The 13,501-nt window shown below is 43.3% G+C and overlaps 1 protein-coding gene, 1 long non-coding RNA gene and 1 pseudogene across 2 annotated transcripts; 1 reads left to right on the forward strand and 2 right to left on the reverse strand.

Annotated features, from left to right (window-relative positions):
- The first annotated feature begins 1,685 nt into the window (after nucleotides 1-1,685).
- On the forward strand, nucleotides 1,686-8,100 carry LOC133241016 (uncharacterized). Its single transcript, XR_009734479.1, has 3 exons — nucleotides 1,686-3,424; nucleotides 4,110-4,132; nucleotides 6,098-8,100. It is a non-coding gene; the product is annotated as an uncharacterized LOC133241016 (long non-coding RNA).
- Nucleotides 8,101-9,784: 1,684 nt separating this feature from the next.
- LOC133240910 (MAU2 chromatid cohesion factor homolog) lies at nucleotides 9,785-11,363 on the reverse strand (annotated as a pseudogene).
- Nucleotides 11,364-11,639: 276 nt separating this feature from the next.
- LOC133241013 (upstream-binding factor 1-like protein 1) lies at nucleotides 11,640-13,360 on the reverse strand. The gene has a single exon (XM_061406007.1). It carries the CDS (start codon nucleotides 13,232-13,234, stop codon nucleotides 12,005-12,007), a length of 1,230 nt encoding a protein of 409 aa, XP_061261991.1. The 5' UTR covers nucleotides 13,235-13,360; the 3' UTR covers nucleotides 11,640-12,004.
- Between the last annotated feature and the right edge of the window lie 141 nt (nucleotides 13,361-13,501).

The raw sequence follows: 13,501 nt of genomic DNA on the forward strand, positions 1-13,501 counted from the left end.
TCCTATTTGACAAAATTACTCAGCAGCAGCAACAGCAGTTTCATCTTCATTAACTCTGAATGTATTCAGAAAGTGTTTTGGAGAGAAAAAAAGTGATTGTGGATGTGAATTTAGATTGACATAAAACAAAGGGCATTCAATCACAGGAATACTGACAATCACAGGAAAGAATAAAATACAAGTTTAGTCAAGTATCACGTGCTAAATCAATGACTGGCACAAGTATTGTGATTGACTGTTTAGGGCAATCAAGACCCATAACAAAGAGCTATAAATTAAGTCAAACTCCTGAAGCTCATGCTACTTAGAGGAAAATAAGACCCCAACAAAATTGAAGTTCTCCTCTAGGTAGAGGAAAAGGGGGCAGGAAGTATATAGTGTTTGTTTGGCAGTCGAGAAAATTTCCTGCAGCTCTTGAGAGCTCTCTTTGTGTCTCAGTTTTCCATTTTCGTCAAAGCAAACTCCAGTCTCTTCTGTTCCCAATACAATTCCACAGTTGAGTCATCCCTTGAGTCTAATTTGTTTGTTCCTTTATGTCTTGGGGAAAAAGGAATAAACTCCTGATGTTCTTCCCTCAGGAAAATGGACTCAGAAATCCCAGAAGCATTCCAGAAGGAGCTCACCTGCCTTGTCTGCCTGAATTTCCTTCTAGACCCAGTCACCATAGGCTGTGGGCACAGCTTCTGTAGGTCCTGTCTTTGTCTTTTCTGGGAACAAGCCAAAGTCCCTGCCAGTTGTCCTGTATACAGACAACGATCAGAACAGACAAACCTCAAAACCAGCTTTCTTCTGAAGACTCTGGTGTCCACTGTCAGAAAAGCCAACCTCAGGCAATTCCTGAAGTGTGAGGAACACCTGTGTGCGACCCACAAGCAGACAAAGACGATCTTCTGTGAAGCTGACAAGAGCTTGCTCTGTTTGGTCTGCTCTCAAGGTCAGGAGCACAAGACTCACAGAGGCTGCTGAGGAATCCTAGGTGAGTGATGGCCTCTGAGAGCACTTAGGAAGCTTGGGGATGGTACACCTAAGAGACTAAAAGGATATTATGATCATGATGATGACTGAAACTTCTCTTTACTGAGTGCCAGTACAAATCTAGTTAGCAGCGATAAAGTTGTGAAGAAAATGCCACAGCCCACCTGCCTTTGTGGAACTTGTATCCACTGGCTTGGTTATGAAGTCAATTTGTTGTAAAGTCATGTCTGACTCTTTGTGATGTCATGGACTGTAGCCCACCAGGCTCCTCAGTCCATGGCATTTCCCAGGCAAGAATACTGGAGTGGGTTGCCATTTCCTTCTCCAGGGGATCTTCCTGACCCAGGGGTTGAACCCACATCTCCTGCATTGGCATGTGGATTCTTTACTGCTGAGCCACCGGGAAGCCCCCATGATTATTTGGATGACACATTATTATGCTCAAGGCTCTATAAAGCCTTCATTTTGAGAAGAGTCTTTGACTCCAAAATCTACAAGTGTAAAAAGTCTTTGCCATTGGATTCTGGTTTCCTAACCCTGGACAATGAAGGAAGATACAGTACATTGGAATTAGCAGGGGACAAGCATCACTAGAATCAAACTCTGGTTACAAGATGCCACAGTATCTGAAAACTAGCTATCTTCAACAAAACCTTGTTCCTTTCCCTAGACAGATGATTCCCTTGGTGTGGTTCTGTGGTGCGGAATTTCTTGAAATTGATCATTAGTGAGGAAGAACAAGGAAATGTGGTGATCTGTTATGGCCTTGCTAGTCTTCCTTCAGTTCCTGTATCTGACATTCCCTAGTACACTCCCTCATTTGGAGTCTGAAACCTCAATCTGTTCTGGTGCTAAAATTCAATTCTTTTACAGGAGAAGCTGGCAAACCAAATGGGATCTTTATGGGAAAAGATACAAGATGTTGAAAGAAACCTCAAAAAATATGGCAAAAAAACTGACGCTTGGATGGTAAATAGGAGAATGCATTTCTCTTTGAAAAAGATAAAGTAGACATGCTAGAAACTTGTCCCTTAATAGTTTGAGGTGAAATAATCATGTGCTAAAAAATTCAGAGAATGGGTCGAACACTATTTAGAATAATATCCCATGTACCATTTCAACCTACAATTCCAAGTCCAATTCTTGGACTTTTTGGAATCTAATGGATCAGGAACTACAGTAAAAGATCTATTAGAAGAATGCAGCACAAGTGCTGAGATGGAGGACATGACGGTACATGGACGACTCCACACCCGGGATTCAGGATCTCAGGGGAAACTTCTCAGGTTTAAGATCAGTTCTCATTCTGAAGATTAAGGGGGCTTTTAAAAATTCATGGGTTATTTCAGGCACAGATTTCTGTATAAGTTGTACATTCTAGAAAGTAAGGGACAGGTTATTGAGAACCACAGGTATTTTCAATCTGATTAGTACCTGAGCTCAGGTAGATACAAAGGAAACTGAACAGCAATTTAAGGGGTGTGAGTATCATGGTGAAGAGTGACAGCTCACTATCTAGAGAGTAAGCAGAAAATGTGACATGTTAAAGACAAACCTCAGGAGGGAAAGGAATAAAGAGAATCAGATAAAGAGTGAGAGAGTGAATTCATCAATGCTGGGAAGGAATATGCAATGGAATGAGGATGAATGACCTTCTAAACAGTGTGGGTAGGAGCCTGTGACCTTACAGAACCTGTTTGTAGAGAAAAGGAGGGCAGAAAGAAAGACTGGGAGGATGAACATCTGCTTGAGGGCAGTATATGAAAATCTGAAGATCATTCCTTAGGATACCCACCCTGAGGATAAAATGGAACATAGCTGCCCAGAGAGAAGGCAGGCTATGGAGTTTGGCAGGTTTAAGATGAGGCATCAGTTTACTACTTAACATTAAAATCAGGAAAATGCACATGATGTATGAATTACCCATAGATTTCAGTTGCTTGCATGGGTCTGATAGGTTTGATAGGAGGCATATGAAAGAAATGACCCATGAAAAGATTTTCTCCAGATGTTTCAGAAACATCTGTATGAAATGGATGGAAGTTATTTGAGAAAAGGGTGGGTTTGACTCTTTACCTAGTCAAAAACCATGAAAAATAAGTGAAGGAAAGAGGGAAAAGTTTGATTTCTGAGAAGAGGGAAGATATGAATTTAAGATGGGCATAGCTTCTTGGGAGACAGAATGAGTCAGTGCAAATTAAATGCTGTTGAAACCCCTCTCCCAACTGTTTGACGTTAATGGATATGGAGACATGATTATCAGATGGTAACTCTAATTCTTCAGGAGGGAGAAAATTACTACAAAGGGTTTATTACAAAAGAAGGCCAAAAGATTTGTAAGCAAATCAGAAAGAAACAAAAGGAACTGATTGGAAAGAAGACAGATCTGAAAGTAATATAGAAAGAATTCAAGAAAATGTCCTATAAACCAAATGTGGAGCTGCTCCAGGTAAGGACCAAGGACTGAAAATGTATTGTCTGAAGCTCACAGCTTTGATGCCCATTAGATGGTACCAGGGGTCTATTTTTTCATCTCTTGCATTAAAAGGTGGGAGTCTCTCCTAGTGGACAATACTATAGAGAAAGTGCAACTCCTGCAAATCATGATTGAGCAAGCTTTGCAGAATTGTGAAGATGGAGACTCCTCAGGGAATACTCCCGTCTCAAAATCTCCTTTTGTAATTTGATTCTGTAAAAACCAGAAAGGAACAATATTTATACTGCCATTCAATGTTTTGATCTCCAATTGGGCAATGGGAGAAATTTTAGACACATTCATAAGTTTTCACCTCCTGTTGGAATATCCCAAGTTTGAGTTGCCTTAAGTTTGGGGCATATTAAACTTTTAGGACAAGCCCTAGGAAACATCAATTTACAGAGAGCTGAGGGTTGTCCAATCACTACCCTTGTACTTCTCTCTCTTCATTGCCCTCCAAATTTCTTAATTTACCGAGAATTTGGATTATCTCAACATGCTGTGCCAATTTGCTTTGTGGAGAAAAAAGACAATGGGTGTCCTGACTGTTTTCTCATGGTAGTGATAAGAACTTTTCTGAAGTTTTCCCCAACCCAAATACTGGTTGGCTAATTATGAAGAAGTCTAGTCTTAGGTTTCCTTATTTTATTTTTGACAGAAATTGGGAGACAAACTGAAACGGTAAGTCTGATCTTGCAATGCTGATGATGGCACTGTGAGGGCTGTGTAAGAGATCGAGCTGCATTTAACAAAGGGAACACATAGTGTGCCAGACAATACTACATTACTTGTGTGTATATGTGTCTATGGGGCTTCCCAGGTGGCGCTAGTGGTAAAGAACCCGCCTGCCAATGCAGGAGACACAAGAGATGCAGGTTCGATCCCTGAGTTGGGAAGATCCCCTGGAAGAGGGCATGGCAACCCACTCCAGTATTCTTGCCTGGAGAATCCCATGGACAGGGAAGCCTGGAGGGCTACAGTCTATAGGGTCACACAGAATTGGACGCAGCTTAACATGAGCATGGGGTTGCAAAGAGTCAGACATTCTGAGCGACTTCACTTCACTTCACTTAACACGCACATATCCGTGTCTGTTTTGTTGAATATGATTTCCTGTTATACTTGAATCGAAGTAAATAGCATATTTTGCTCCTGTGGCTGAGGGAGGTATGTGTTGCCATGCCCAATGCAGACTTTTCCAAAAGGCCAGTTTTTACTGATTTAAATTCCAAGATCATAAACATGTTGAAGCTCAAGGCCTAGTATTTCCAGGCATTAGGTGAGAAATGTAAGTACCTCTGGGAAACGGGGGTGAAAACAGACCATGAGAAAAATGAGAAAAAAATTTCCCAAGAATAGCCTGATCCTATCCCATGCTTGTGGGAAAAGGATTTAGATGAAGAAAGTTGAGCTGAAGGATGCTGTCTTATCCTAAATGCTGTGTTTAAAAAGCCCTGGGCAGCAGAAGGATGAACCACATCTTCCTCTTACAGGAGTGAGTCAGCACAGCTGCACGTGCCTCAGCCTCTGCTCCCAGAACTCCCTGCATGACCTATGGCCGGGCTGATGGACTGGCTCAGCCGCTTCCGGAGTATCACCCCACCGGTGTGTCTGCCCTGTAGGGTCCCTCAGTGTTGGTTTCTGTAGACAGTCTTTCCCTCTTCATGTCTCAGCTTGTGCAGAACAGCCTGCAAATAGGCACGTACGGACATGTGTGATCACAGAGTCACTAAAATCTTCTACAGAATACGCACAGGCTGGTGCTTGATGTGATTCATGCCTCAGCAATTACTTATAAATTTGAATAATCTGTATAATGAAGAAAAAGACATACTCCAAAATGGCTCCTGGATCCCTAAAAATATCACCTACCATGTCGGTTGTTCATTGAAAGCTGCTTATTAATCCAGGGTATTCCAGTTTCAGAGTTTAAGTGCAGTTACATAGAGAAAGTTTCTTAGCAATTGAATGTATGATATGTTTTCCCATTGATATAATATGAACAAACATATAAGCCTCAAAAAAGTATGGAAACCACAAGAAAGCAAATGGTTGGTGGATGGGCCCCACAGAGCTCCATGATAAACTTCAGCCTGGAGGGTGACTTGTCAGGAAGTGGAAGACTAGACCTTAGGCTGCAACTGCAGATCAAAATCAGAAAAAAGCCTATAAGGAAATCACTTTTAAGAAGCCATACTTAGGTTTTTGTTTCCTCAATGTCCACTTGCTAATTTAACTGAAATGGAAGAATGATCACCAATTCTCTATTCTACAATGTATTTTTTTTTCCCTTGAGTAGAAGTAATGGAGGTGGAGATAAGATATATTGTCATGGTCTTGGAGATGGTCAATGCCTGTTGTCCAGTCTTTTAGATGGAATAAAAAGTACCCAGCCAGCAGTAGACATGACCTCCCTATTGTTTATAATCTCTGAGTTTTTAAGCAGTTTTTTCCATGGTGACTAATAATCTATTTCCTTGGCAGATATCCTGGCAACGTTTGAATCCAATGTTTTCCAGTTAAAACTACGTTTCTAATAACCTTAAGACTTTTCACCCAATGAGACTCTAGATAAACCCTCCTCTCTCATAGGTCATTTTATTTTAATATTAATTTTGACTGGCATATTCTCTCATCTCTCCACAGTAACTTTTTCACTCAGTAATGAAGTAAGCAGTTACCACATCAGGCTGTTTGATGATGCAAGAAGTCTGAAGTATGAACATGACAGCCTCCATGCGTCTTTGGATGGTGGAACATTGAAGTATTTTGCCTCATGGGGAGCCCAGAGCTTCACCTCCAGAAAACAGTTCTGGGAGATGCTTGTGGACAGCTCTTGGAACTGGGCTGTAGGCTTCTGTAAGGATTCCTGGATAAGGAAGGATGATGGCATACTGGACGAGTCCAACAGGGACAACTTTCTCCTTGTGTGTGTGAAGCAGGATGACCATTACCAACTCTGGACCACAGCCCCCACCACGCCTCTGTACATAGAGAGACCTCTGGGCAGGGTTGGGGTGTTCCTTGATTGTGACAGTGGGAGTATTAGTTTTGTGGATGTTGCCAAGCATTCCCTCCATTGGAGGTACGATGATGGCGTGTGCACTTTCCCTGTCAGGCCCTTCATCTGCACTGGCCACAGGTGAGGAGGCTGAGTCATGGCCCAGACGGGGTACTCAGGGCTGCTTCTCTGGCGGAGCCCTTGTCCAGTGCTGCAAAAGAATACTTCGTTGTCTTTAGGCTCTTTCTACTGTAATGGACCCTCCTTTTTAGTTCTACATTATAAAGCAGGTGCTAACTGCCAACTTTTGTTGGTTTCTATCATCTTGACAGTGAAATCTTCCATTATAGCCATTTGTCTGGAGTATATGAAATGGTTATTCACCTGTGTTGTGAGCTTGCTGGACTCAACAAAATATGACCATGTGCTTCCCATTTCCTGCCCCCCAGGGCTTAAACAGGATGGACAGACCTGGTCTCTAACCAGATCCAGGTCAGCCCCCAACCTTCTCCTTCCTTGAAAACTACTCTGTCCTACACATCTATTCACCCTCTGAGCGAAAACCGATTTGCAGGGAAATCTCCACTGACCTGGAGACTGGGATAAGCATTTCTTTCAGAGAATCCAGAATTAGTAGGTCCTTTTTGTCTACAATAATAAAAAGAAAGTGCTTCATGAGGGGCACTGGACAAATCTTTGCCTGAAGAAATTAATAAATAAATACTCCTTATTGGAAAGGAGTTTTGCAGTAAAAGTTAGGGACTAGAGTCTAAAAGTTTAAGTTTTCAAGATTTGAAAGTGGATGTCAAAAACTAAGTAGATTACACACATTGAGCTTAAGTGTATTTGTATGTTGGAGGCTCTGTTAAGCGTAGATATTATAAGTGTGGGGGTGATTGTGGGCATTGCAATCATACTGGTGGTATGTTACTCTTTTTTATTATTTTAATTTAGGATTATCACCTGGGCATGAAGGATGGGATGGTATGACAGGGAGCATGTCTGTTCCCATTTTCCGATCACACAATAGAGCATTTCTTTTAATTTAAATATTTTTGCCCCACACTGAATTACATAGTCACCATTGTATTTCTAACACTAAAGATACTTCCTAAATATATATTGATAAGTTTTTCAATACTGGTTCTTTAAACGTACTCTCTAGCTCATGTTGAAATGTTGCCGAAACCAGCACTCAAGAAACCAAGCACCACACTCGGAGAGTTGGAAAACTCAGGTTTATTACACCAATGGGCACAGAGGAGTTAACACTCCAAGCTCTGAGCCCTGAACAAAGGGATTACAGAGTTTTTATAGACAGAGTGTAGTAGGCAACACTAGCTGCTAATAGGCTGGTTTAAACAAGGTGTTTCACACACGGAAACAATGGTCAGCATGGGGAGGGTGATGTCTGACCTGGACAGGCATGATTAAGCAGGATTGCGGGCTGGGTGACTGCAAAGAGTAGGACAAGGGTGAGTGAGTAAAGTCCAGTTCCTAGTATTGCAAGTCCCCACTTTCTGAGACTACGTGACCTATGTGATCTAGACTTTGCAAGGGGCAAGCTGAGTTACAGAGGCAGAAGGAGAAGGAGGTTAGGTAAAATTTAACTTTTCTTCAAAAAACCTTACTACATCTTAATAGCAAGAGTCCCCTATATTACCTGCTATTTGAAATAAAAATAATCATGTCTTTGGCGCTAATTTCACAAATTTCATATTGAGCAGAGAAGCAAATCATATAATTTGCAGCATGGTTTTCCAAATACATTCAGCATTTCAACCATTTAGAATTCATTTAAGTACAGATATTTCTTCATAGTCATGAGAATGAAAGTGTGTTTTTATATTTACCACAATAACAAAAGCACCTACAAGGATCTAGATGGGGGAAAAAAAAAAGTACTTCACTTTACTTTTTGGCTGCTTCAAGTTATCTTACTTGGAATACACAGAAAAAAATCCACAAGTGAGAAGTTGTGTTCTATGGTTATGTCTTTTAAACAATGTTTTTTATTTACAATTTTTTTCCTAATTAAAAGCACCAGCTGCAGATACAGGCTGCTAAAAACATGAGACATTACAAACCCATTAAAAGACAGCTTGCCAAACGTGACTTAATGGACATGAATTTGAGAAAACTCCAGAAGATAGTGAAAGACCGGGAAGCCTGGCGTGCTGCAGTCTACAGGGTCGCAAAGAGTCGGACACCACAGTGAGTGAACAGCAACAACAATGCCAAACATATAGGGTTGGCCAAAAAATTCGTTCAGGCTTTTCCATAAGCTGTTGTGGAAAAACCCAAATGAACTTTTTGGCCAACCCAATACTTATTTTAAAAAACCCTTTAAGGAGACAAAAACCATGCAGCGAACAGATTTACCCACCGCGCCAGGCAGCTCTTTCCAATTTCCCTGCCTGTATTCCCAGTAAGTTGGACAAGGAGTGCTGACCCCAGAGCCTCACTCATGGTGACTGTCAGGACTCAACAACGGGGGGAGGCAGCTCTGGGTCTGTGACACAGCATGACACCTCCTGGACCAGCACCTCCAGAACCGCAGGCCCTGAGGGCCACCCCAACCAGTCGGAAGAAGTGGGAGGCGCACACAAAGGGGCTGACTAGCTTTCAGTGGTTCACCTCCCCACAGGAATCTTTCTGCCGCCTCCTCACATTCCTGTAAAGCTTTGAAGTTTTATTTATCTGTTTTTCCTAAACACTTAGTGAAGGGAATGGCTACCCACTCCAGTATCCTGGCCTGGAGAATTCCATGGGCAGAGGAGCTTGGTGGGCTACAGTTCATGGGGTCGCAAAGAGTCGGACATGACTGAGAAATTTTCACCTTCACTTTAGCTGTATGAGGCTAGCTGTAATGGCTCCCTGGGGGCTTGCTTGCTGTCTGTTTTAAATTCTTATGATTAAAAAACTTTGAGGCACTGAATTGGGATGGTATTTACAACAGCTTTACATAACTGAAAGGTGAAGGGGAGGCTCAAAGTTCACACAAATGCACGCATGCCTGTACACTTGCGTTGGCCTCTGTGAAGCTAGAGTGGAATATTAAATATCAAGTACTGAATTTTGGGGGTGGCTTCCCAGGTGGCTCAGTGGTAAAGAATCCACTTGCCAATGCAGGAGAATGTTCGATCTCTGAATCAGGAAGATCACCTGAAGGAGGAAATAGCAACCCACTCCAGTATTCTTCCTGAAAAATTCCAGAGGACCCTCACAGGCTACTGTCCAGAGGGTCACAAAGAGTTGGACCCAACTAAGTGGCTGAGCACACAGGCACACACTGAATTTCTAACTGTAAACTTAAGAGCTTGTCCCTAACTTTACATGTATACAGATAACAGAATGGTCACTACAAGCACTTTAATATCAAAACAGATGTTAAATGTTAAGGTTCTTATTTAAACTGCTCTACATACAAAATGCCCTAGAAGCAAAGAAAGGCTTAAACATAGAGAGATAAACATAATGTAGAGTGTGTCTGACCTCCTTGTATCGGCTCTGGAAGAAGGAGAAGAGCACACACAGGTAAAAAAAAGCCACACACTCAGAGGTAGTAGGAGCTGACAGCGAGGCTGTGGTCTGGACTGACCCTCTCCAGCGAACTGTTCAGTTCCCTCTGGGTGTCTCTTTCCCTCCTTCATATATCCACTCACCAGGCTGGTGACGATGAAGGCCCACAGCTCCCAGTCATTAGTGAGCCTCAAAGCTGTGGTGAACTGGACTTCAGCGCTGTCCATGCCCTTGGCAGAGACACAGGCCAGGCCCCGCAGGGTACGCAGCTGAGTTCTGCGGCTAGGAGGGTCGGAAGGCGGGGGTCGCGGTGCCGGCGCAGCCAACAGACCTGGGAGATCTCCTGCAGCCCAGTGGCCTGTAAACTCTGCCCAGCCTACACATGCTGGTGTACTTACGCAGGATTTTTTGGAAGGAGGACAGGATGGGCTGCAATCGAGCATTTTAAGCTTCTCCAGCCATGAGGACAAGTCTGTGTGTTTCCGCACCTTCTCTCGGTAGCTGGCTTGAAAGGAGCGCATCACAGTCTCCATCTGACAAGTGCGCACACGTGCTCCTTGGATGTCCGGTGGAAGAGGTCGGTGGGTTTGCTGGATCAGCAGGATCTCTTCGTGTGCAATGTGGAGATGGTCTAGATGCACTGCTGTTGCTGCTCATGCTCTTTACCTGCCTGGCATCAGGAGCACCTACCTGGAGCACCAGGAAGAAGGTACACAGACTTTCTGAGTGGGGTTCCCTTGCGGGTCCTCTACTATCTGTACACGGAGGTTCAACAGTGGGTGGACTTCCTGCAACAGCAGCCGCATCCCTTGCTGAGCGGGAACAGCGCCCATGTGTACTCAGATCCGACCACCTAGGCGTACGCAGCCCCACACGCAGGAGGCTGCAGGCTGACAGGGGGTCCTTCTCAAGTGTGTGCAGTCGTGTAAGCTGGAAGACCAAGAGGCAGTGCCAGGACAGGGTCTGCGTGAGATCTAGATTGCTTCTCACAGCAGAGACTTTCCTGAATCAATGGAAGTCTCTTGATAGCATAATTCAGACAAAAGCCTTGCTGCTTCTGATTTAGCATCTTTGAAATAGCGGGTTTTGCTGTAATGTCAGCCTGCCCTCTCCAGGTGGCTACCTGCCTGCTCTCTGTTCTCAGTGTGAAGAAACAGCAGGGAGCCAAGCTGCAGGTGTGTTCGGGCTTCAGTGGGTTGCGGTAGCTTGAAGGAGAACATGGCCTTCAAGCAGTGCATGCACAGGGCTGGAAGTGCTCCTGGAAGCTCAAGAGCAGCAGGTACTAGGACTCAGTCTCCAGGCATCATCAGGGGAAATCCTGCCTTAATGCTTTGAAGCATCAGCTTTAAAGTCACAGTCAGGACAATAACGTATCTTTACTTTTAACATCGTTTTAGACATATGGCAAGACATAGTATGATATAAATTTCAGGTATAACAAGTATAAATATTATCATTATTTCTGGTATTATAATTGTTTACCAAGAAACACAGTTATGAACAATAAAATAAACCTCTAAGATTTTTAGCAACAAAATTAACACTATAAAAGATGCAACTACTTAGTAAATGCAAGTTTTCATGAAAACAAAACAAAACAAAAAAAACGAAAGAAGCCAGGAACTTTTAGGGGAAAAAAAGAAAGTATAATGAGAGGGCATTAACCTTAAACAGATTTTCAAATATATCCTGGTTTGCAGGAGGAGGGGTGGGTGGTATTGGAGGTTGGAGCAACGCTAGTTCGTATTTACAGTTATTCTCCCAGCAATATCCCCTTCTTTCATGTATATGGACCTGATGCAGTGAATACTTCTCAAGTTCTCTTCTTCCCAACCTATCCTACTTTATATGGAGGAGGAAGGGAAAGGAAAGAAAGAAAGAAGCAAGGAAAAGAGGGAGGGAAATGGGCAAGGAGGAGACTCCACTCCCTTTGGTAACTCTAGATTCCCTAGAGTTTTGCTGCAAAGTCCTCTGTTCCACCATTTAAGGGATAAAAAAATAATTTTGGAGTCTGAGTCAGAGGAGTCCCCTTAGGAAGGTGAGTTACAGACAGTACTCTCAACATCACAATCTTTATCTTCATCCCCAGTGCTTTCAAATTTGCAGTCTTCATCTTCTCTGCACTGGTCTGAGGAGTTAGTGGCATCCCCCTCTGCATCTTCCTCATTTTCCTCTGATCTCCCTGAGGTAGGAGAATGTTCTCCAGTCGTGTCTGATGATGCTAACTCTGCAGCCTGAAACACCGGGTCCTCTTTAAGCCTTCCTTGCAAATTCCCTGATGATGGGGACTGCAGACCCATCCTTCTAATCTTGGGGTTTGGGCCCCCCATCATACTCATGTTCTTAGGCTTAGCACAGGTCACCTCTCTGTAAGCAGCATATTCTTCAGGAGACAGAGTCCTGAGCCAGAGATCAAGGTCCACCTTGTACTGTGTCTGCAGTTCCTCTGCCTGCTTCTTATAAAGCTCCTTCTGGTCCTGGGGGACCCTCTGCCAGCGTCTACTGATCTCCACCATGCGCTCCCTCGGGGGCACCACTTTCAGCTCCCTGCTCGACCAGAGATCCTGGTGGAACTTGTGATAGCCATTCATCGGGGGCTTCTCGGGCTCTCCGTGGAATTTCCATTTCACGGGTAAATGGTTTTCTGGGGGAGGCTTCACTTTTTGGACATGTTCCTGAAACTTCTTTGGCACTTTGCTTTGACTTCCTTTGGGGACATTAGGTTTCTTGGAGTTCTGGACAAGTTCAGGGTGCTGTTCTCTGAACAGAGTCATTTTCTCCTGAAACTCCTGTTTCTCTTTCTGGAAATCTTGACTGTATTTCAGCTTGAGCTGTTCTGGCACCTTCCTGTATTCCTCAGACAGAACTTTGATCAGCTCCTGGTTGCTCATCTTGGGGTGTTTTTGGAGGTACTGAGGTCTCATCTCTTTTAAAAAGCGGAGGTAAGCTGTCAGGGGCTTCTTGGGTAAATCAGGATGTTTCTTGTGTTTTTTTCTTTTGGAATTGTTAATGTTTTCCTTAGCCTCCAAGATTAATTCTTTCAAAGTGCGGAACTTTCTCAAGTTATAGGAAATCTCTAACCATTTGAGTTTGCACATTTCCCCAGAAAAATCTTTAAAAGCTACTTTACCCCAGTCCATCACTGACTGGGTCACTTTGAATGTGTGCCTGTCGTTGGATGGAATGTTTTTCTCCATACATTCCAGTAACTGCATAATGTCTTCCTTGGACCAGTCATCTTGACTTTCAGGCATCGCCATTTCTAGGTCTTTGGGACACTTAAATGGTCCCAGCAGTTCAGGCACCTCAGTAGAATCTTCAGCTTCGTCACTCTCAAAATTCAGCAGATGAGTTATTTCCGAAGTCTTGCAGTGTGCAATTCTATGTTTCTGTGGAGAAAGAAAAGGAAAGTTCTCCTATGTGATACATGAGAGAAGCACACCCTGCTTGAGATATGTCCTTTCTATCCTTTCATTTACCCTTAAGAATGTAAATGAAAATTGGCCCAACCTCTGAGTTGAGACTCT

This window comes from Bos javanicus, chromosome 29 (assembly GCF_032452875.1).
Source record: "Bos javanicus breed banteng chromosome 29, ARS-OSU_banteng_1.0, whole genome shotgun sequence".
Classification (NCBI taxonomy): Eukaryota; Metazoa; Chordata; class Mammalia; order Artiodactyla; family Bovidae; genus Bos; species Bos javanicus.